This window comes from Panthera onca, chromosome C1 (assembly GCF_046562875.1).
Source record: "Panthera onca isolate mPanOnc1 chromosome C1, mPanOnc1 haplotype 2, whole genome shotgun sequence".
NCBI classification, from domain to species: Eukaryota; Metazoa; Chordata; class Mammalia; order Carnivora; family Felidae; genus Panthera; species Panthera onca.
Window position 1 is genome coordinate 179,103,377 of NC_138346.1, and position 25,744 is coordinate 179,129,120.

General features: G+C 37.7%; 1 protein-coding gene across 1 annotated transcript in view; it reads right to left on the reverse strand.

The window, feature by feature from the left end:
• The window catches only part of ZYG11B (zyg-11 family member B, cell cycle regulator), a 93,343-nt gene that overhangs the window by 34,556 nt on the left and 33,043 nt on the right, over positions 1-25,744 (reverse strand). The window contains exons 3-10 of the mRNA XM_060622294.3: positions 21,056-21,810; positions 12,238-12,378; positions 9,413-9,589; positions 7,993-8,057; positions 3,864-3,963; positions 3,551-3,601; positions 919-1,080; positions 766-813 (exon numbers count right to left, since the gene is read on the reverse strand). Of these exons, the coding sequence (XP_060478277.1) occupies positions 766-813; positions 919-1,080; positions 3,551-3,601; positions 3,864-3,963; positions 7,993-8,057; positions 9,413-9,589; positions 12,238-12,378; positions 21,056-21,810 (1,499 nt within the window). The remainder of the gene's footprint in view (positions 1-765; positions 814-918; positions 1,081-3,550; positions 3,602-3,863; positions 3,964-7,992; positions 8,058-9,412; positions 9,590-12,237; positions 12,379-21,055; positions 21,811-25,744) is intronic.

Sequence of the window (25,744 nt, forward strand, 5' to 3'; positions counted from 1 at the left end):
TTTTTTGTGTGTGATTTAAGCTCTTTTTTTTTTAGTTTGTTTATTTTTGAGAGAGAGAGAGAGAGAGCATGAGTGAACAAGGGGCAGAGAGAGAGGTAAAAAGAGAATCCCACGAGGGGCAGAGAGAGGGAGAGAGAGAATCCCATGCAGGCTCCACACTGTCAGCTTGCAGCCTGAAGCAGGACTCAAGTTCACCTGCTGCAGAGCCTGAGCTCACCCGCTGCAGGGCTCAGAGCTCACTGGAAACAGGGCTTGATCTCACCAGAAGCTGGCTCGAACTCACCCTATGCCGGGCTGGAACTTACAAACTGTGAGATCATGACCTTAGCTGAAATCAAGAGTTGGGACACTTAACTGACTGAGCCACCCATGTGCCCTTGGAATATCTAATTTGTTAAGCAGTCTTTTAAGTAGTAATTATTAATTACCAAACATAGCATGTGAGAACACTTACAATTTAGTGAGATTTTTTAATGACATTTTCCCCCTGATTATAAAAGTAAAATTGGCCCACTATAAAGCTTTGTATTATTCCAAAAAATATAGAGAAAATTATGTAATTTATATTTTTCCTTTTAATGTGGTGAAAATCCTAATATGTATACATTGTTTTATGGCCTGCTTTTTTTGCCACTTCATTATATTGTATATATTTTCTGATGTCATTAAGTGTTTACAAATAGAGAAACAACTTTCAATGTATTATCTCAGAAGAAAAATAATTAATTACAGCTTGGAATTTAGCAGGAAATATTTATATCTTACCAAAAGTCCTAGAACTTTCTGTTGAATGGATGACTCAGTTGGGAAAGACTGTAAAAAGAAAGAAAAACCTGTAACTACGTAAAGAATCAAATATAATAAATGAATATTTTAATCAATCAATGTCAAAACTATAGGCTAAATTCCCATTCTAACCTCTAGAACCCGCATGAAGAGTTCTAACCCTTGGTTTTCAATAAAATGTCTGCAAGTGGTTGGAGATTCGTCTGTGAGGTTCCAAAGTGCACTCAAAGTAAACTTCAAAGTAGTGTCCACTGAATTTTGATTGGTTTTCTGCTTCACTATTTGAAGAAGTTGCTGAAAGAAGGAAAATACAATGAATTTCTTATCACTAAGCTGTTACTACAATTGGTGGTAATAATTACAAGTCATGAGGATTGGTCTTGTGGCTTAAAACATTTCCTAGAAAGGTTTTTATAAGTACAACAACCAGCTTCTTGGATAAGATTTTTCCTTCAACAAGAAAAAAAATATAGGATCTTCAGAAATCCTTTATTATTCTCATCATCCCTAAAATCTAATACCCTGTAAATAAAATAAAACGCAAAATGATTAAAGCTTAGGACAAACTATCTTACCCAATCAGTCACAGCATATATTCATTTCAGATCCTGGGATAAAAAAAGTGGAGGGGGAGAAGGGGAAATGAAACTAACATTTATTATAAACATCAGCAAATTATATCCTATATTGTAATACTGTTATACCCATTTTTTGGGGAAAGGAAATTGTGAGAAATATTAAGTAATTTGATCATAGTCAACTTAGTATGAGAAAATAAGAACTGGGAGACCTAATTCTATATAATTCTAAGTTTTCCTTAAGAAAAAAAAAAGGACAAATTACATATAATAGTAAGAGAATTAAAATCTACATTGGCTTTGAATAACATCACAGCTTTGAAATTCCCTTTGTAAATCATTTCTACTATAGCCTTACCCTAAGAAATTTAAGTTTGAAAAGTGAATGTTTTGAGACCTAGATAAGGCACCCATAACTCCATTTTTAGATAATAATTTGGGGGGGGGGGGAAGGGTGCTCCGCTCAAACAGATACAAGAAAACATTAACGAACACTATTACTTAACGTTACATACAATTCAGGAAAAATTTTTTAAGAAACAAAAACATCTAGGTGCAATTATGTAACTTAATAAGCATAGTGCCTAGGAGTGTGGTACTAGAATTTGCATCTGTGTAACCTTGTTTGCTAATTTAATTCTTTGATTCCTCATCTGCAAATTGTGGATGATAATTAAGAGCTTCAAAAAAAGAAAAAAAAAAGCTAGTGATTACCACTACTACTGCTACTAATTTCTGCTTAAACTAAGCTTAATTTTCCCCCAAAGCATGTAAGTGGATGACTTCCTTAAAATCTTTAACTATACCTCCAGCCAAAATTACTGAAACACATACATAGCAATAAATAGCCATATTTAAAACTAAAAATATCATTCCTGAAAATAGTAAAAACTAAGTAAAAGTAGCATCCTTTTCTACTTATCTAACATATATCGTATTTTGTGCTAAGTACTTAGCATATATTCCTTCTTAATTTTTTTTTAAAGTAAGCCCTATGCTCGATGTGGGGCTTGAGCTAATGACCCCAAGATAAGAGTCACATGCTCTATTTGACAGCCGGTCAGGCACCACCCCTTCAATTAATCTTAATTTCCTTTTCATTTAATCTTCATAATAACTGTATAAGGTAGTTTATAGAAACTACAGCTAGTAAGTGATAAAATTAGGAATAAACCCAGATATGTTGACTCCAGAATTCCTACTCTTTCTATCATACCATCAACAGCATTCTCCTCTCTTTACATTACTATTTTCACTCATATTGCTATTATTATACTTAGTAGATTATATTACAACCATGTCTACATAACTATTTTCTCTACTACTTCTTATAGACAGACTACTCTTATGAACAGAAATTATAGATATAATTCGATGTGAATCCCTCATCTAGTAAGGTGGTAGAAATTTGCTAAGTATCCTATACATATTTATCAAAGGAATGACTTTCTCATTATATACATAACTCGTAAATCATAAAAAAAAGGGAATCTTTCGGGGTGCCCGGCTGGCTCAGCCGGTAAAGCGTGTGACTGTTGTGGGTTGAGCCCCATGTCAGGTGTAGAGATTACTTAAAAATAAAATCTTAAAAAGGGGAAGTCTTTCATTTGCCTTTTCTATCTACCATTATTGTTCACACACATCATGACAGGATTGTAACAAGAAACTCTGAAGTGGACTGCTTTCCTCCACTCTTCCCAAGAACACTGTTTATATTTATTTTCTTTAAAGCTTTTAAACTTTTCATTGTTCACTATATCATCTCCTCAACTGAATGTAAGCAAGAAAAATCATTTGTCAGTTATCTAAATTATCTTTTCCCCCCAAAGCATGTAGCACAATCTTATGCCTATGGCAGTGTCTACATTTTCTTCATAAATAACAAAATAACAGAATTTTAGAACTAGATAGGATCTTAAGGCTTATTTCCAATGGTTCACATGGTTCCAATGGTTCACATAATTTGTCTAAATTGACAAACTGAGTTTACAAGTTAGATCCTAGGTCATCGGACTCCTAGTTCAAGGCTCTTTCCACCTCTGTTAGGGAATAAAGCTACCTCTATGAAAATAAGTGAATACATCCAGTTAAAAGTAATGAAATACCAGAAGATAACACAACACTGCCTGAAAACAATGAAAATGAAAACTCTCTAATGATCTGCATAGAGGGTATAACAGACTTACCCTGACAATGAAGAGTTCAGCACCAAGCTGTGCAGTTTGTTCTGTAGAAAGCTGTAAGCAAGCAGATGACAAAGTAAATGTCCAAGAACTCACTAGTTAGTGTCAGTTTAATAACATTCACTGTAACAAACTCTAAAGGTCAGACTAAAATCTTTGATTAACATGCAGTTCTGCAATATTGAATGTAGACTGAACAAACAGACTGGCGAAGAGGTGTACTAACTTTTCTGGCATATAGATTTTGGGGGAAGTAGTAACTGTAATGGGAAATAGCTGCCTACATAAAATTATTCAATCATAGGAGTTCAGGTACCTTGGCAGCCAGGATGGAAATGATAGCAACTGCCATCCTTTGCATGTTTTGATCCTCATGGTTGCAGAGCCACTGCATGACAAGCTTGGCTGCTTCAAACCTGAAAACACACAAGAGGGTTTCATGAATGAATCCTGGAGGCTCAAGCACAGCCTTACAGCTCTAGCTGAGCTGATGCTACAGTTCAGGTAGGTGCGAAAGAAAGGGAAAATTCCTCTAACTGATACAGAATAACAATTATACTTCGTGTTCTGGAGCCGGTGCCTCATTATTAATTCTGAAACTTTGTAAAGAAACAAGAGTTTGGAAAATATCAAAACTATCCGGCATTCATTTTCTAGATTGTAACATATTTCTATTCTGTAGTGATTTCTACACTGTATTGAGTTTTTTCTGGGTTCCTTACAGTACCTAGCACAACAGAAATAAATATTCATTCATTCATTCACAAACATTTATTGAGCCCCTGCTTTGTTCCAGATATTGTTCCTGGTGCTGGAGATCGAGTAGTGAACAAAACAGTAGAAATATTTCTACTCTCATAGAGCTTACATCGCAGTATGGACACCAGATCATAAACCAAACAAGTAAAACCTATGGTATATGCTATAGAGATAAAAGGAGTAAACAGGTAAAAAGGATAGGAAATGTTGAATTTTAGGTACGGTAACTAGGAAAAGCCTCACTGAAACTTTTAAGGAAGTAAGAGAGCTGGCCATGTGGATATCTAGGGGAAAAGCATTCCAGGCAGAGGGAAAGGTAGATACAAGGACCCTGAATAGGGAGTATGCCTGGAGGTTTTGAGAAATAGCATGGAAGCCAGTGAGGCCAGAACAGAGAGAACAATAAGAAGTGTAGTACCAAGAGATGAAGTCATTAAAAAAAAAAAATTTAATTAATTAATTTAAAAAAATTTAAAAAAGAGATGAGGTCAGAGGTAACAGGGGGACCAGATCTTAGTCTTTGTAAAGAATTAGCTTTTATTCCAGATGAGATGGAAAGTCATAGAAAGATCCTAAGCAGAGATATGACATGAACTGACTTATATTTTTAATAGGATTATCCTATTAGCTGTGTTTAAAATGAACTTCAAGAAGGCAAAGAAAGAAGCAAAGACAACAGTTCAGAGGCTGCCACATGATTCAGGACAGAAATCACTTTTAGCCCAGTCCAAGTGGTAGAAATGGAAGTGAAGAGAAATGGTTGAATTCTAGATATATTTTGAAGATAACTGGCTTTGTCAAAGGACTGAATGTGGGGTGTGAGACAGGAGAGAAATCAGGACACCACCACAGAATATATCTGATTATCTTACCCACAATTTCATCTTTCAAGACTCAGCTCATATATCACTTCCTCTGAGAAGCTTTCCTTGACAAGTTTATCACTGCCTTCTCACTGCTCCTTAGCATTTGTTTGTAACTCTGTCAGAGAGCTGTGGTTGTCTGTAGCCTCACCTGTTCCTTGGGGTAAAGGACCATATCCTATCTAGCCCTCTTTACCAAGAACTCATTATAGAGCTTTACACACAAACAGTGTTTAATACATGCTGGCTGAATTATAGTGATATAAAGTACTCCTCTGCAAATTCCATCAAATTTACTGTTGCCTCCTTTCTATTCCCAAGGCCATCTCTGATTGTTTTATGACAGATTCCTAATGGGCGATTCTGCCTCCATTGTTTTCCCTTCAATTTGTGTCTACACATCAGTAATACATAAATCTGTCAGAAAACTTAGTTATGATGTCACTCCTGTATTCACAGTATTTTTGGACTCTTAACAATGGGCCCATACTTTCACATCTTTTTTCCTGCCTACCCTATGCTTACTGCTTGTTAGTCCCCAAACGTGCCCTAGTTATGAGTTAAGATAGCTTGATAGTTAACAGCACAGATTCTGAACTTCCTTGCATTTTGGGGTTTGAATTTTAGTTCTACCTAATGTTGCTGATATAATAAAATAAACTCTTTTTTTAAAAAATTTTTTTTTAATCTTTATTTATTTTTGAGAGAGAGACAGCGTGTGAGCAGGGGAGGAGCAGAGAGAGAGGGAGACACAGAATCGGAAGCAGGCTCCAGGCTCTGAGCTGTCAGCACAGAGCCCGACGCAGGGCTCGAACTCACGAACCATGAGATCATGACCTGAGCTGAAGTCGGATGCTTAACCGACTGAGCCACCCAGGCGCCCCTAAAATAAACTCTTTTACCATGTGAAGCAATGCCATAAAGTCATTAAGCATATCACACACACTGAATTCAGTCTGGATTCAAGTATCATTTCTACCACTTACTAACTTTGGGGACCTAGGGCAATTTCCTTAATCGCTATGAACTTCTATTTTTTCACCTGCAAAATGATAAGATCTATTCTATAGGATTGTTGTGAGGATTAAATGATACTACACATAAAGCTTAAGATTTAGTATGGAACTTGGCACGTACCAAGCTTTTGATAAAGGTCATTTTTTACTGGTATTATTATCAACTTCTTCTGTGCCTTTATTTGTGCAGTTCCCACAACATAAAACAATCAATTCAACCAGCTCTCATCTTCAAAGCAACACAGCATGGATGTAAAAAGTAGAGGTTCCGGAGCCATTCTGGATTTAAATCTAAATTCTGCTACTTGCTATCTTATCACCTTAAGAAAGCTACTAAACCTCTCTATGCCTCTGTTTCTTCATCTATAAAATTAAGATTACAAAAGTAACGATTTCACAAGACTGTAAGGACTGAATAAGCATAAGTAAAACATTTAGCATAGCATCTGGCAATAGGAAGTGCTTTATACAGGTTAGTTGTTATCTTTATGATCTCAAATGCCATCACTAACATGAAATCTTTAATGATCACCAATCAGATGAAATCTTTCCCTCCTCGTTTGGGGGCCCAATGCATTCTGTCATCTTCTTCTATGAAAAATTCTGTCTTCTGTTATACTCATTTTTCATTCATTCATCCACCAAACATCCACTTAAGCACTAGAGACAAAGAGATTAACCAATCACAATCTCTGACCACAAAGAAGCTCAAATCTAGCAGAGTGCATTGGCTAGAGCGGAGGTAAGTAAACTATAGCCTACATATAGTGATTTTAATAGCTGTGGGTCCAGCTGCCTGTTTTCTAAAGTTTTATTGAAACATAGTAAAATCCCCATTTCTTATATATTGTCTATGACTGCCTTGGAGGTACACTGGCAGAGTTAAGTAGTTCCAACAGAGACCCTATGGCTCATAAGCCCAAAATATTATTTGCTGCCCCTTTAAAAAAATTTGCCAAATCTTCAGTTAGTTGATACTTTTCTTTTAGGAGAGTGACTATGTCCTTCCTACATATGACTTCATGTAATCAGTAGAGATGCTCAATATTTATAAAATAAAATTACTAATCTACATGAGATAGCTGTTGTTATATTTTTATCCAAACGATTTATTTGAAATAGTAAATGGAACACCTCATTCCTCAGCTGTGCCAGATAACAGTGTACTGTTACCTGAATAAAAGTAAATCACAGTAAAATTGCTGCTTGAGATATACACTTTTCATAAAACCACAAAATGCCACCATTAAAAAATTATATTTAAAATATTAAGATGACAAAAAAAATCACCTTTTTAGCTCTCAAATCACAGTATCCTAGAAAACAAGGGAATCGTTTATACTTATTTGAATCCAACTATCTAACCTCCCTTAACCTCTGGTTAAGAAGTTTCTTCTATAACTCAGTATCAAATAACAGTAATAATAAGAGATATGATACAGAGAAAAGAACTCTGGACCTAGAACTAGAAGACTTGAGTCTTTCTAGCCTTGTAGTCACTAGACACAAAACTCTGATCAAGACATGGAATCTAAATGCCTCGGTTTCTTCAGCCTACAATATTGTGTGGATATTCTAAAAACCATAATATAAAAATATACATTTTTAAGCAAAGGGCTATGAAAACAGGGGCCAATCTGCTATCAGGAATGTCAAAGTACTAAATTAGAGAAAGTAGAGTTAGCATTTCATAAGTTAATGCACAATCCCATCCACATAATTAACTGTACACCAAGGATATCCCAACTGGTAAGAAATGGCCCAAGACAGATTTTGCCCCATTTTACGTTCTAGGGCTATCACTTGCCTGTTGAATGGAACATCTTGAAGGATCCGGTCACTGCAAAGTGAAAGGAGGCAATTCTTCTGTAACTAAAGAACCAAAGGGAGAAAAAAATTCCTGAATGAAATATTGCTTTGTTATTTTTTAACCAGGGGTAGCCTTTATAAAAAAAGGTGGCTGATGAAATACCAATGATTTCTTACAACTTTTATTCTGCCCACCTATTGTTGAAAGACTAACTTCCACTGGACCCATACAAGTTTACTTGCACATTTTTTTTTTTTTGTCTCCATTAGACAAGATAGGATAATAAACAGAATTAATACCAGCTAATCTCCTTCCCTTCTGGTGGCCTTTGGGTGGATCTTGCTTTTTCCTCTGTCCACCTGGCTTCCAGAGGCCACAAAAGCCAAAGCCTAAAGTTCATCCAATTTGGCAACTGCCCTCAATGAGGGAAGCTATCTTTAATGATTCACTCACCAATCTGGGTTGTCATTTTTACTTGGTTTTTCACCTCTGAGTATTTTTTTAACATAATTTTTTTTAATGTTTATTTATTTTTGACAGAGATAGAGAGGTAGCATGAACAGAGGAAGGGCAGAGAGAGAGGGAGACAGAGGATCCAAAGTGGGCTCTGTGCTGACTGCAGTGAGCCCGATGTGGGGCTTGAACTCACGAACTGTGAGATCATGACCTGAGCCAAAGTCAGACACTCAACTGACTGAGCCACTCAGGCACCCCAACCTCTGAGTATTTTTTATTAATTTATCAACTGCCTGCTAAATTTTAATTAAAAATATAAGGGTACCTGGGTAGCTCATTTGGTTGAGCATCTGACTGTTGATTTCAGCTCGTCATGATCTCACGATTCATGAGACTGAGTCCTGCATGCTAATGGGAGTGAAGCCTGCCTATGATTCCCTCCCCTCTCACCCTGCCCTCCCCCTGCATATATGCACATATGCCCTCTCTCTCCCAAATTAAATTTAAAAAATTTTTTTAGTATAATTCAAGCAATATTTTTAGTTTTCATCCTGAGGACAGGACAGGTTATGTAGTCTACCATACTGCTAGAAACAGAATATCCACGTCTTACTCGTTTCTGTATCCCAGTACTTGATAGTGCCTGGCCCAGAACAAATAGGCTATGGCTGTTTGCTGAAATTATCACAAACTCAATATTGAGGTGGAAGATGTGTTTTTTTATGGTTTGCACTCTTTCCCTCAACATTTGGATTTAAATACTTTTAGGCAGGGAATGCACTCTTTAGTTTTCTACTTTTCTGTTGTCCTACACTCAGTCATACCATAAATTTATTACTTTACAGCCTGTAAAGGCATTTGAAATTCTAGTCTTGGTCTACTAAATTGAACTTTATGGAGATAAGGAGGAGGGTAGGGGATACTAAAAGGACTACTTGATTAGGAATTCCCACATGCTTACCTGCTGGTGATTGGGAAAATGTTCCATGGCTTTGAGCAGCAAATGGGTCACATCGGCCAGCAGTCGGACAGGCATTCCTGCAGCAAGATCTTGCTTAGTTAAGTTAAATACACAGGCGCTTGCAGCAAGTTGTACTGGCAAATTCATAGGGTGGTTTCTCATCCCAGTAACCACAAGCTGGAAAAAAAATTAGTTCTTTTTATTTACAGTATAAATACAAAACCTCTTAACGTAGCATCATTACTTTGTTATCTATGATAATTTCTATGACATCTTATCTTTTTTATCCTCAAGTGCAAAGAGCCTAGGGCATAGTAGTCACTCATCAACATGTAGTTCCTGCCTACCTGGTTCAGGAAGGTATCAAGTTGTTCATGTTGGGGTATTTTTCTGTTGGGCTGATGAGTTTTCTCTATTCAGATAACTCATCTTTGTATTTCTCAGACATAGTACAGTGCCTATTATACACTAAGCACTAAATAAATTTTTATTGACTTTATAGTAAACAAGTGGCAAACTTTTCATTTTCAAATCCCGACATTCAGTTCCTTGAGGACACTGCTAAAGTTACAGTACCATAAAATCCATTCACTTCCCTCTGGGCCTAGATAACCACTTCTCATCTTTTCCTCTCTCCTCAAGCCTCCCAATCTTCACTATCAGCTGAAGACCCTGCTTCCAATTACACTGAGAAAATGAAAATATTCAGAGAAGACTTTCGGATTCTCGCTACCACATGTATCCCCTTTACCAGTATACAAACACCCAAATGCTGCCTTCCTGCCTACTACCATAGAGGATCTTTTGGACTCATCTCTGAAAGTAGGCCCTGCACTTATATGCTAGATCTTTCCCTTCTTGTTTACTCAAGGACATTGCTCCAGCTCTTCTTCCCTCTCCTATATCAATTTTTCATTCTGTAGTGGATCATTCATATTAGCATAGGACAAACAAGCTATTTTTCTCCCATCTTAAAAAAGAAAAAAAAAAAACCTCCTTCTTCGGTTAACTATCATCTTTTTCCTTTGCGCTCTTTTGCAGCTAAATTCCTTAAAAGAATTGTCTATATTCTTTTAAATTTCTCTGTACCATTCCCTGAATCAATGAATAAGTATTTTAGATGAGGACTAGAGGTCCTTTGTTGCTCAGGTTCATAGTAACCAAAACCAAAAAAAGATAATTCATATAGCAAGTACCAATATCCTCTGGTATATATGGAGGGGATGACAGGTGTTGGGGATAATAGCATCTCAGTGATTGAAATGTTAAGCACCCCATTCTCAAAATTTAAGATAACTGGCTGGTCAAGTCATTTTTGGCTCTGCCACTAACTTACTGTTACATTATTTAATCTCACAAACCCTCAGTTACACAATCTGTAAAATAAGAGATAAAACTTTTCTCTTGGGATTATTGTGCCCACTAAATGAGGCATCAAATATAATACAGTCCTATATTCACTGGCTTCAAATGTGTATAAGAATTATCTTTGGGGATTATAAAAATGCAGATTCCTGTCCTCATCCAGCCCTATTGAATCTAAATTTCTTGGAGTGGGGTTCACAAATATACTTTTATTATTTTTTTATTTAAAATTTTGTTTTTATTTTTACAAACATGCTTTTAAAATAAACAATATTCCAGACTTCTGGTGGACAAAGGCCCACATTCTTTTTTTTTTTTTTTTTAACTTTTTTAACATTTATTTATTATTGAGAGACAGACACAGAGCACGAGCAGGGGAGAGGTAGAGAGACGGGGAGACACAGAATCTGAAGTAGGCTCCAGGCTCTGAGCTGTCAGCACAGAGCCTGACACGGGGCTCGAACTCACAAACTGTGAGATCATGACCTAAGCCAAAGTCGGTCGCTTAACCAACTGAGCCACCCAGGTGCCCCCAAAGGACCACATTCTAACAAACACTGCCCTATGCTATCAACTAAAATTAAGAATCTTCCTTTCTTGGGGCACCTGGATGGCTCAGTCAGTTAAGCATCCAACTCTTTTTTTTTTTTTTTTTTTGATGTTTATTTATTCTTTGAGAGAGAGAGACAGAGAGAGAGCATGAGCAGGGAAGGGACAGAGAGGGGTAGACACAGAATGTGAAGCAGGCTCCAGGCTCCAAATTGTCAGCATACAGCCCGACGCAGGGCTCAAAATCATGAACTGTGAGATCATGACCTGAGCCGAAGTCGGACACTTAACTGACTGAGCCACCCAGGTGCCCCAAGCATACGACTCTTGATTTCAGCTCAGGTCATGATCTCCCGGTCATGGGATCAAGCCCCAGGTTTGGCTACACACTGTGCCTGGAGCCTACTTAAAAAAAAAACATACTTTCTTGGCCTTCAAAAGCTGTCTGGGTTAAGAGATTTTAATTGAGGAATAACATGAATTAATTATGAAAGCACAGGTGGTTAATAAGTGTCATGGAAAGATGCCTTATGGAATTCCAATATTGTATTTCTTTAAAAAGTCTATATGGAAGCAATACAATGCAGTATTGTAATTCTAGTGTTATAATTCAATTTTCTACTATAGATGGTGAAAAAAATATCACACTGGTCACTGGTTTTAGGTAGTTAAATATGAAGTGGAAGGCAATGATGTTGCTTAATGAGACTACTATAATACTTCAAAAACTTTATGCAACTATTTTCTCTCTCATTTATGGCTAAAAATTAAAATCATACATCATCAATCCCATTACCCACCCCACCCCCCAAAATCCAAAGATTAAATGCAAATTTTCACCATTTTCTTCACAAAACCATCATCTATATCAAGGGAGATAATTTCAAAATGTTCATGTTCCTTATTCTTACCTTTAAAATTTCTGGCTTTGTTTTTTCCATCACATGAGTCAGGCTAAAAAGGTGAAATAGGGCTTCCCGGACAAAGAATGCCCTTTCACTGTACCGCTTCAATGCTTCTGCAATCTGAGTTTCATTGGCTTCTCCAGACACCTTTGAACATAGCCAGAAGATTAGATTTTAGGATTTTTTCAACCCTCTAACTTTCCAAACATCATTTGCATAGATGGCACCCAGGATAACTATGTAAGGCCTGAAACAAATGGGAATGATTACTTTCCAACCTACCCAGGATAGTCATCCTGAGAAGGTGGACGTATGCTAAAGAGATGTTAGATAGGCTTAGACCCCCCTATAAGCCTTTGGGTAAGATTTTCTATAGTGCACCTAAAGTAAATCCTAAGATATTTAACACTATTTATAAAGCCTTACCACGTGATTAGATTCTTATCTCTCCCTTAAGGTAACCCCTTAACTTCCCTAACTCAATGTTAAAGCTACACTGGCCTTTTTTCTCTGATCTTTTAATTTTTTTTTTAATGTTTATTCATTTTTGAGAGAGATTTAAAAAAGCATGATCTCACGGTTTGTGAGTTCGAGCCCCACATCGGGGTCTGTGCTAACAGCTCGGAGTCTGGAGCCTGCTTCAGATTCTGTGTCTCCCTTTCTTTCTGCCCCTTCCCCATTCATACTCTGTCTCTCTCTTTCTCAAAAAATGAATAAAACATTTAAAAAATTGAAAAAACAAAGCAAGGACATATTATTCAAGTCAGGAAAGAGGTTACTTTTGTGGAGAAAGAGGGAGTGGTGATCTAGATGGGGCACACAGAACTTCAGGGTAGCTGAAAAGTTCTATTTATTAACCTGAGTAATGGCCTCAAGTGTGTTCACCTTATTTGCACCTTCTTAAGCTACACATTTGTTATTTATGGTCTTGACATCTGTCTTATTCACATTAAGGTAAAAAAAAAAAAAAAAAAAGCAAAAACAACCTCTATCTGTCATTCAAGGAGCTAATCTCTTTAAGCTGGAAGATAGACTACAGGACAGATGTGTGCCAATTGACACAAGAGCACATATTAAGCATTTATAAGACTGTAGAAATAACAAGGGAAGTTTTTTTACAAATTCTTTTTAAACTATGTAAAATATACACACATACATATTGGTCTTGATTATGTACTCACATATATAAATGGTTATTGAATAATGAAAAATTTCTAAGTGTTCAGTTCTTTTTTTTTTTTTTTTTTTTTAATTTTTTTTTTTTTCCAACGTTTTTTATTTATTTTTGGGACAGAGAGAGACAGAGCATGAACGGGGGAGGGGCAGAGAGAGAGAGGGAGACACAGAATCGGAAACAGGCTCCAGGCTCCGAGCCATCAGCCCAGCGCCTGACGCGGGGCTCAGAGCCTGACGCGGGGCTCGAACTCACGGACCGTGAGATCGTGACCTGGCTGAAGTCGACGCTTAACCGACTGCGCCACCCAGGCGCCCCTGTTCAGTTCTTTTTTAATCATCCTAAACTTTTTCTTAGATTTTCTTAGATTTAGAAAGACATTAAAATATTATGTAAAATAAAAAGGATTATAAGCAGGAAAATGTAGAAAATGTATAACAATGATTTCAGTAATACTTGATTTACTCACATCTGGTTGATTCAACTACTTTTTAATATCTATATGAAATACAGCCTCAAGTTATCTTTGAATGTAAAATTAAAGGGTTTTTGTTACTGGGAATTAAATACTCTAAACAAATTTCACTGCATGTATGTTTTATTCAGTGATCAATACTTCTCTAGCCAGTGATAAACCTTCAAATCAAGTAGTCTGGCTCCTCAAACTATAAGCATCTTCAGTTAAGTCAAGTTCATATGCTAGATGATAAAAAACAAGTACCTGTATGTATTAGTTTCTCAAACAAATTAATTAATTAATTTAAGGTGTGTGTTTGTATGTTTGTCAAGAATGCAAGCCAGGGATGGGGGGGAGGGGCAGGGGGCAAAGAGAGAGGGACACCAAGAATCCCAAGCAGGCTGACAGGAGCTCAATCTCACCAACCATGAAACCATGACCTGAGCCAAAATCAAGAGTCAGACATTTAAATGACTGAGCCACCCAGGTTAAAACAGAGAAAATGTCCTCAACCACTAAATTAAGCCTTGTTAATATTTAATATACTGAGTAAAATTAAAATTTATATTCTAAGGAAAATTTTCCTTTTCTTTCCTTTTTTGTTCTTAAATGTTTATCTTGAGAGAAAGCAAGCAGGGGAGAGACAGAGAGAAAGGGAGAAAGAGAATTCCAAGCAGGCTCCATGTTGTCAGCACAGAGACTGATGCGGGGCTTGATCTCACAGCCGTGAGATTATGACTTAAGTGGATTTCAAGAGTCCAGACACTTAACAGACTAAGACAACCAGGAGCCCCTAAGGAAAAATTTTCTTATAGCACTCTGTATATAACTCTATTATAGCATCTTCCACACTGAATTAAAGCTATTTTAAAATTTATCTGTATCCTCTCCACTAGAATAGAATTCCTCAAGGGCAGAGGTACTAACTCAGACATCTTTAAAAAGTACTCAGTAGGAGACTGTCTTTGAAGCTGTTCCTGAATTTACAACTGAGAGAACACGGGCAGCCCAGAACGCCAGGAGGGGAGATTGATGCTGTGGGAGAAAGGGGTTCATTATGGCAGATGACCTAAAGTGATTCCTGTATAAAAAATTACCAAGTTCAGAGAGCCTTGGTGACTCAGTGGTTAAATGTCTGACTTCAGCTCAGGTCTTGATCTCGTGTTGACATCAGGCTCTCTGCTGTCAGTACAGAGCCTGCTTTGGATCCTCTGTCTCCCTCTCTCTTTAACCCTCCTCTGTTTTCTCTCTCTGTCTAAAAAATAAATAAACATTAAAAAAAAATAAAAATAAAAATAAATAAATAAATAAATAACTAGGGGTGCCTGGGTGGCTCTATTAAGTGTCTGACTCCTGATATCAGCTCAGGTCATGATTGATTTCATGGCTTTGAGATAGAGCCCCTCATCTCATTTTGGGATTCTCTTTCTCCCTCTCTCTCTGCCCCTTCCCCACTCTTTTTCTCAAAATAAATAAACTTAATTTAAAAAAAAATTACCAAGTTCTGGAGCCTGGAGGTACAAGATCGAGGTGCCAGCATGGTTGGATTCTCGTGAAGGCCCTTTTCTGAGTTACAGATTACAGACTTCTCATATCTTCATATGGTAGAAGGAGGGCTAGCTAGCTCTCCAGCCTTAAATAAGGGCACTATTCCCATTTATGAGGGCTCTACCCCCATGGCCTAATTACCTCCCAAAGGCCCCACCTCCAAATACCACCACAATGGGATTAAGGTTTCAATATATGAATTTTGGGGATGACACATTCAATCCATTACAAACATATACATACATGTGCCTGTACTTGTTATTACATAAGTTGCTTCCTGTATGCTCTATTCAAAACTGTGTGTTTTTCACTTAGCAATATACTTTTGAGATCAGTCCTTCCCAGTACATATAAAGAGCTGTTCAGGGTTTTTAATAAATAAATAAATAAATAAATAAATAAATAAATAAATAAAAGTACTTAGTAAATGTTTTTTGAAATGGATCAACTCTTCTGCCTAAAAACTTATATAGATCTTCACTGAATGTTGATTATTACAGTTCAATATAGGGGTCTTAGTTCAAGGGAGAAGTTTAGCATATAGATTTAAGGACCAAGAAAAGGAACACTCCAATATTTAGAGACCTGGGAGAGGAAGAAGAGTTTTTTATAAAAACAAGACAAGAGTGATACCCAGGAAGCTGAGTAAAAATAAGTATTTCAAGGAGGATAACATCAGGGGCTCCTGGGTAGCTCAGCCAGTTAAGCGTCTGACTTTGGCTCAGGTCATGATCTCGCGGTTCGTGGGTTCGAGCCCCACGTCGGGCTCTGTGCTGACAGCCCAGAGTCTGGAGCTTGCTTCGGATTCCGTGTCTCCCTCTCTCTCTCTCTCTCTCTCTCTCTCTCTCTGCCCCTCCCCCATTCACATTCTGTCTCTCTCTCTCTCTCTCTCTCTCAAAAAATAAACATTAAAAAAAAAAAAGGAGCATAACATCAACTGTGACAAATACCACCTTAGATCAAATAAGATAAAGACTAAGAACTAATATTGGATTTAGCACATTTCCAGTGATTCTCAGGGAATGGGAACCACAGCATGCTAGATTACCCCAAAGTCTGGGAATGAGATGGCCAACAAATCCTAGTTGTGGAGGGGCACCTGGGTGGCTTAGTTGGTTGAGTGTCCAACTCTTGATTTCAGCTCACGTCATGATCCCACAGTTGTGAGATCAAGCCCCATGTCAGGCTCCATGCATGTGGAGTCTGCTTAAGATTCTGTCTTTTACCCTTTGTCCCTCTTCCCCATTCATGCTTTCTTTCTAAGAAGAGAAGAGAAGAGAAAAGAAAAGAAAAGAAAAGAAAAGAAAAGGAAAGAAGAGAAGAGAAAAGAAAAAAAGAAAAGAAAAGAAAAGAAGAGAAAAGAAAAGAAAAGAAAAAAAAGAAAAGAAAAGATGGTAGTTGTGGAAAAATGGAAGATTCAGGAAGCTGATGGTGACAGGAGAGCAAATTTGGTGGGGAAATACTGACGACAGAAATTCTATGGTAAGTAGGAAAGTACTTAAGATTCTCAAATACAGACAATGAGATGTAGTGGAAAGGACACATGCTTTGGCATCAAATAGCCCAACACAAAGGCAGACTCTAGTATCAGTTGGTTGTAACCCTTAAAGCCATTCCCTCTCACTGAGGGCAATAATACCTCTCTCAGAGAGTCAAGAAATCCAACTAAGTAATATACATGAAAGTGTGATAAACAAACCACTTGTTCTTATAACCACCAACTCAGAGTACCACATAATGCCTTATAAGGAATACTGGAGAGTCACAGTGTTTCTATTTCTTACATTCTTTAGTGAAGCCTAAAAAACTGAGGCACGTAAAGCCAAAAAGCCAACCTCAACTAATTTAAAGCATCACACTACTAAGACAATCATTTCAGACAAGTTTTTCATCAACTTTGCTTAACTGGGCGATTTTTTAAAAAATTTTAAGTCTTTTAAATTTATTTTGAGAGAGACAGAGACAGTGCAAGTAGGGGAGGGGAAGAGAAAGAGGGAGAGAGAGAATCCCAAGCAGGTTCCGCCCTGTCAGCATGGAGCCTGACACAGGGCTTGTACTCAAGAAACCGTGAGATCATGACCTGAGCTGAAACCAAGAGTTGGACGCTTAATAGACTGAGCCACCCAGGTGCGCCCCTACACTGGACTATTTTTAAAAAAGAGATTTGGTAATCTCGGCTCTCCTTCCTTAACATGACTATTTTTCAGTTCTCAAATTAGTAAACAAATAACTTAAAAGGAACATCAATTTTTGAATATAGTTGAATAAAGGGCAAAAGTTCCAATGATCTCTTTAAGTATGTTTCTTTTTTTAAAATAATCTCTACACCCAATGTGGGGCTAGGCCTCATGACCCTGAGATCAAGAGTTGCATGCTCTCCCAATTAACCCAGCCAGGCGCCCCCCACCCCATGATGTCCTTTTTTTAAAAAAAAAAAAAATTATTTTAAAACGATTCTCAACTTTAGCTGTATATTGCAATCACCTCGGGAGCTTTAAAAAAATACTGATGCCTGAGCCCCACTTCCCTGTGGTTCTGATTTAATTGTTAAAGCTCTACAAGTGATTTCTTTTAATCAAAAATTTTTTCCAGGGTTGCCTGGCTGTCGCAGTCAGAGTAGCAAGCGACTCTTGATCTCAGGGTTGTGAGTTTGAGCCCCACATTGGGTGTAGATTACTTAAATAAACAAAACTTAAATTTTTTTTCCAGCTTTATCAAGATATAATTGATATATATCACTGTATAAGTTTAAGGTACACAACATGATCGTTTAATACATGTATATACTGTGAAATGATTACCATGATAAGGTTGGTTAACATATCCATCACCTCACATAATTATACTCCAGATGATTTTAATTGTAGTCCAGGTTGAGAATCACTGCTTCAATGTTTACAGAGGTAGAAACTAGACAATAATAGCAAATAAAGTAGGTGCTTCATATGGCCAAGATTTCAAAGCAATAACCGTTCTGTTTGTGAAATCAAACTTGTTTTCACAGAGGCATTATGGAATACAGATGTCCTACTAGCCTCAATTTTGTGACTTAGGCTAATTCACTGAAGAGTCTTTTGGTTTTTAAAAAGAATTAGCAAAAATTTTACTGCTCTGGTATCACACCAGATCCTCTGGTAGGATTTTTGCCTTGAGAATATTATTTAGCTTAATGTACCAGGAACACATTCCTTCCATCCTTCAGGACACAGGTCAAGCTCACCTTTTCTGGGAAATTCTCCCTCAATTCTCAGCACACAGGGATTTCTTCTCTTCTAATTTTTGCCATTCTTTACTATCAGGGCAATTTGCTAGGCAGCAATTTGTAACATTACAATAGTGATTTACATTTTTATATTTCCTTCATCAACAAGACCTGTGCTAAACATCTGTCTTGTTCCATAACAAGTTGTTAAGTAAGGTCCTCACACTTCTTGTTGCCCTGAACCTGGCTTATGCGATCTTTCCAAGTCTGGCCCTGATGCCTACTTCTCCAGCCTTATCTCATTGCTTTATGACTTTCTACTGTTGCGTTCTAGCCACAGCGGCCTTCTTTAGTACCTTGCATGTACCATGCTCCTTCCTATTACATATATTTACATATATTATTCTGTCTAGAATGTCCTCTACCAACCTACTCATCCTTAAGATTTACACCTACTCGGAGTACCTGGGTGGCTCAGTCAGTTAAACATCCAATACTTGATTTTGGTTCAGGTCATGATCTCACAGTTCATGAGTTTAAGCCCCACATTGGGCTCTGTGCTGACCGTTTGGAGCTTACTTGGGATTCTCTCCTCTCGCTGCCCTTCCCCCGCTTTCTTTCTCTCTCTCTCTCTCTCTCTCCCACCCTCCCTCCCTCCTTCCCCCCCTCTCTCTCTCAAAATAAATAAACAAACTTTAGAGAAGGGGCACCTGGGTGGCTCAGTTGGTTAAGCATCTGACTTCAGCTCAGGTCTTGATCTCATAGTTCGTGGGTTCAAGCTCCATGTCAGGCTCTGTGCTGCCAGCTCAGAGCCTGGAGCCTGATTCAGATTCTTTGATTCCCTCTCTCTCTTGTCCCTCTCCTGCTTGCACTCTCTCTGTCACTCAAAAATAAACATTAAAAAAAATTTTTTTTAATTCTTTACAGAAGCCTAAATTAAATCAAGTTTGTTGAACATTCTCATACATAATACTGTGTATCTTCCAGATTCTTAGCACAATAAAGTTTAAAGCATATATATGTGTGTGTATATATAGTATATATAAAAATATATATATGTACGTGATATATATTTAAACATGTATTTAAATGTGTATGTGTGTGTATATATACTTAAAGCACACACACACTGTTGGCATATGATATTTGATTGTCTGACTCCCTCACTAAATTACAAGCTCCATGAGGGCAAGATCACATCAGTCTGGTCTCACCATCAAATCCCCATGTCCAGCACAGTGCCTAGTGCACGGAGGCACATAAACATTGAATGAATAAAAAGAGTGACTCAAAATCATTTTTTACATTCTATTTCTTAAGGTCTAAATTTACAAATAATTTAAGAACTGAGATGTTCATAAGATGTTTACAACTAACTTTTCCTTCTCCTTTTTTGAGTCAATGCTGGTTACTCAAAAAAGATACCTTGCCATTTGGGTCACAGTATCCGCTTCTAGGCCATCCCTGACTCTGCTCCAGGTGGGATCAAAAGATGCTTCTGCTTAAGTAGTGTTGGCAGTAGGGGGAAAAAAATGGGGCTCTGGAATTAAACATAAATCCAGTTGTTGGTTCTAACTAACTATAAAATCATGTAATTTCTATGAGTCTGTTTCTCATCTATAAAATGGGGGTGGGGGGAGCTAATACCTATCAATGTAAAGCATTTAGAGGATACAGTGTATATTAGAAAAATATTAGTTTTTCTTAAACTTGCCATTATTCTATCCTTCAAGGTCTGACTCAGATACTATTTTTTCCATCAAGTCCCAGATTCTCCAGCTAGAAGAAATTTCTCCTACTCTTACAGCAATTACACTGATCCTTGGCTTTACAGTTGTTGAGGATTGTACCATCACCATTCCTGTCAGACTTAGCTCCTTGGAGGCAGATCCTGTATCTTTTTCATCTTTCAATCCCAAGCTGTACCAAGCAGATGAATTTAAACTATTAGGCATGAAAAACCTTAAGAAAAGCAAAATTCCACCATTTCTACAGTAAAGATCTCCTTGGAGAACTTGACTTCCCAATGGATACCAATTCAACAAGGAGTTTTTTAAAGCAACCCATTAGAAATGGTATGTTTCAGTGGTTCAAAATGTCTAAACATTACCAGCATGAAAATGATCATTTATCCAGGGCCTACTAGGACTTGCACTTTACATATATGACTATTAATTTTCAGAAGAATTCTGTAAGAATATCTGCTTTACAAATAAAGAAATGGAAACCCAAAAAGTTACATCCATAGCTTGCTCTGAGTCATGAAGCAAGTAAGCTAGGATTTTTATCGGAACTCTCTCACTCTAAAGCAAGGCCTTTCCACTATACAACACCCTCTTTCACAAACATGTTCCATATATTGTTAGACATTCATCTTAGTGGAGTTTTATGCAAACTAAGACATTGGTCAGCCTGACAAAATAATACATTTTTAAAGTCTAACCTTCAAATGTCCTTCGCCGGTGAGGAATTCAGAGTAACCTGCATCAGTGGCCAGCAAACCTACAAACTGCATGCTGGGCCGTTGTTGTATAAAGGCTTCAACAGCTTTATCTGTCACATGCTTTCTCCCAGAAACATCTAGTGAGACAAGGTTGGGTAGGATGTCCTTTTGTTCTAGTAAGCGAAGAGCTATGTCTGATGTAAACTGTTTATCATCTGAAATATCAAGATGATTCAGATGTTTCAGTTCCCGAACAACATCCAATATCTGGGTAGTTGTCATTTTTAAACATTTCAAGTGGTGCATGGTTAGAGACTTGAGTCGGTCTTTGCAGGCCAGCAAAGCTGTGATGTCTGTGATCGAGGTGTTAGAAATATCCAGGCTCTCTAATCTTGGCAACGAGGCAACTTCAGCCAGGTCTTCATTATAAAAGAGAACGTTAGTGATGCTTAATGCTCGAAGGCCAGAAAGCCGGCTGAAGCACCGCTCATAAGGATCTTCGAGGGAGAGAGTTAATGAGTTCAGCACTAGGCACTGGAGATTTTGCTGGATCCATTTGTTACTGCCAAGCCCACTGATGATGTCTGTAATTGTGATGTCAGCATTCACACCTGTGGCATCAAGTTCCACTAACTTGTGGTGGCAGAAGGCTTTCCGGAAAGCAACGGCAGAGATCTTGGCTTTGCGAATGCAAGCTCGCTTTAAGCGCATCTGGTTGCCCCTGAAAATACCTACAGTTCCATCATTCAGTAGACCTGGAAAAAAAAAAGCAGCACTTAATTTCAAAAAATGATTAAAGAATTGCTAAAATTTCCAGCATACTTTAAATTTCCAAAACACATCCATGTAACAGTATTTCATTTAATATATGTTAACAATTCCACAAGATAAAAATATTATTATCTACAACTTATAGATGAGTAAACTGGGGCTCAGAAAAGTGGCTTTCCAAGATCAGAGAGCTAGCAAGTGGCAGAATCAGGACTGTGGTAGATATTACAGATATTCACTAAAATCTGGTTCTACTTGCCTTCTTGGACACAGAGAGAACTACATTTTCCAGCCCACCCTTAGCGTTAGATGGGACCATGTGCCTAGTTCTGGCCAATGGGCTTTAGGCTGAAAGACCCGAGAGTCAGTGCATGATTTCCCATGTTATCTTTTCCTGCATGACAAATGAGGAATCTTCAAGTTCTAGACAGTATAGTTTTCTGAGAGTGGAGTCTCCATCAGGCTGGATCCAAGGGCAACCATGGAGAGGAACCCTCCATGTACTTGCACCATTTATGTACCATAAGTGAAGTATAAATAAATTTTGTGTTAAGCTATTCAATCTGGGGGATTAATTTGTTACCACTACATTATGAGTTTATTCTTCAATTTCACTATAACACATTATTATACATACAAACATATATATACACACATATATTTACCACATGCATGTCTATAATTCATTGAACCACTGGCTAGATCTGAAATTTTATTAAAAGTATCTAGAGGTTATAACCCCTTTCCGTCAGATGAATTCAAAGTGGATACAGCAACTTTTTAAACTCCCTTAGAGATCTACCTGATCTTAATAGTGCCAGAAGTATATGATGCTTTGGAACCACATCTATCTCAACAATATCATGAATCAATTAAACAACATTTACTGTGAAAGAAATAATGGCCATGCCAATATAAGGTGGCCTAAGAATAGTCTGGGGTAAGTGAATAGTTGGGACAAGGTAAATAAATAGCCTGGAGTCAAGGGAAAAACTCTAAGTGGTACTTCAGCAGACTCATACTAAAGATAGAACTTGGGCGGTCAGCCTGTCACCCTTAAATTAGAACGAAAGTTTTTTTGTTTTTGTTTTTTTCTTTTAAGGGAGCACTGCCTTCTAGTGGATTTTGCAGACTTATTTATGGTTAAAGAGTTAAACTCAAGGAAAACCTTTACCTGTCACAGTGGACAAAAATGACTATATATTAAGAATTACAGGGGCACCTGGGTGGCTCAGTAAGTTGAGAGTTAACCTTGATCTCAGCTCAGGTCATGATCTCACAAGTTTGTGAGATGGAGCCCTACACTGAGCTCTGCGCTGGTAGCATGGAACCTGCTTGGGATTCTCTCTCTCCCTTTCTCTCTCTCTGCCCTTCTCCCACTCTCTCTCTTTCTCAAAATAAATAAATAAACTTAAAAAAAAAGAATTCCATTATTGTGGAATTATTGTGCTGTCCAATACAGTAGCTACTTAGCACACACAGTTATTGAGCACTTGACATGCAGATAGTCCAAACTGAGGGATGCTGTAAGTGTAAAATACACACTAGATTCTGAAGATATAGTACAAAAGATGAAAAATATCTCACTAATAATTTTCTTACTGACTATATGCTGAAATGTTATTTTGGATATATTAGATTGAATAAAAATATGAATTAGTTTCATGTTTCTACTTTTTAAACGTGGTCACTTGTAAATTTAAAATTTCATGGGGTGCCTGGGTGGCTCAGTAGGTTAAGTGTCCGACTTTGGCTCATGTCATGATCTCACAGTTTGTGAGTTCGAGCCCCACATTGGCTCTGTGCTGACATCTCAGAGCCTGGAGCTTGCTTCAGATTCTGTGTCTCCCTCTCTCTCTGCCCCTCCCCTACTCTCACTCTGTCTCTCTCTGTTCTCAAAAAGGAATAAATGTTAATTTTTTTTTTTTAATTTCATATATGACTCACATTTGTGGCTTATGTTGTATTTCTTTGAGCAGTGCCATTCTAGAGACAGTCTTAAACCCCCTCAATTCTATTTCAGGGGAGTTAATTTAATTAATTAATTCATGGTAAGTTTCCAGCCATTGAACAATTATTAAGCAATTATTATATGCCAAACAATTATTATATGCCAAATAATTATACACTATGAAATGTATATACAAAGAAAAATAGGATATGTCCCTAAACTCAAAGAATTCAAAATTCCATGGAGTAGAAGTCTCAAACAATGGTAACAAACTGAAGTATATGGTATACCAGAGCTAAGTACAAAGTACCATGAAAACAAAGAAAAGGAAGCAACTCATTATGCCTGAAGACCTAGAAAGATTCAATTGAAGAGATGATCTTTGAGTAAGTCCTTCAAAGATGAAGAAAAATTCAAGGATGCAGATAGGTGAGTGGTATTGAAAGAATAAACAGCATAAACAAAGTCTTAGCATACATATATCAAATCATGTTGTACACTTCAACTAATATGTTATATGTCACTTTTATCTCAATTAAAAAATGCCCTCCCAAAGACCTCAGAGATGTGAAAGCACAAAAATAGTTAGGAAATGGCAAGTAGTTCTACACTGCTTGAACATAAGAAAGGGTAGAGCTACGTTTCCCTAATAAAGAGGGGAAGAGGAATGAGATATGCTCAGAGATTTAAGCATGCAAGTGGGGAAAGACAAGAAACAAGATGGTAAGGTGAGTTGGGGCTAGATCATGCTTAAAGAGAAGAAAAGCAGATCAGCTAGGGACCTTGGGACCCAACGAATGACATGATGAAGTTCCTGAAGTTTTTTTCCTTGCCCCATATATCCCTCTTAAAGTTGAAGAAGTTGGCAACCCAGAAATGCAGACAGGGACCAAAAAAAAAAAAAAAGCTCCCCCCCAAATCTGTTCATTCTAGCTAAAGAACCAGGAAGAAAGCAACCTAACAAGACAGAAAACTTTTATTTTATTTTAAAGATTTAATTTTTTTAAGTAATCTCTATACCCAGTGTGGGGCTCAAACTCACAACCCCAAGATCAAGAGTCATATGTTCCAGTGACTGAGACAGCCATGCACCCCTGGACAGAAAACGTATAGGCAGTAACTACTTTACTTTAGCCAACCACCACAGAAAAGACTGTGGTCCCACCCTCACCCATACCATCATATGCCAAGCGGGGGGCCCAGACTTTTACCCTCCTTACCTGTAACTAGTTGCCCCAATCTCCCCACAGGAAGGTGTTAGAGAAGGCTGAGTAGGGAGCCAGGTCTCTCATCCTTGTTGGGTGATAAGAACCAGTTTCTCCCCTCTGATGGCAGTGGATACCATCCAGGGAGCTTGGACTTTCACATCCATCTGGCAGTAATGAGGTGCTCTCCCCCTCCCTGCTGGGATAGTCTCATACACAGCCTGATGAGGAGTCAAGTCTTTCACCAATGCCCAACAGTAATGAGGCCACCTCACCCCAAAATGTCAGTGGAAGTCAAATGGGAAGAGAAATGAGGTAGTCACATCCCTCTCTGCTAGGAAGATATCAGTAGAATCCTTGTGGGGAACCAGAACTCCATCCCTTGCATAACTGTACTGAGAAGCCCCATGTCTTGGGTGTCAACAGAAGTCAAGAGGGGAACCAGAATATATACCCCAATCTGGCAATAACAAGGTAGGCAATAACAAGGCCTCTACCTTCCTCAATGGAATGGTGTCAGGGACACAAACTAAAACAGAAAAGTCCCATAATACTTCAAATGTCTAGATGTCAATCAAAAATCGCTTATTATACCAAGGAATCACTTATCATAAGATCTCAAAATGAAAAAAGGCTATCTATAGATGTCAACAGAGATAAGAGAAATGTTAAAATTATTTGACAGATTTTAAATCCTTTTTTTAAAAAAATGTTATTTATTTGAGAGAGAGAGAGCACGCAGGGGAGAGGCAGACAGCGAAA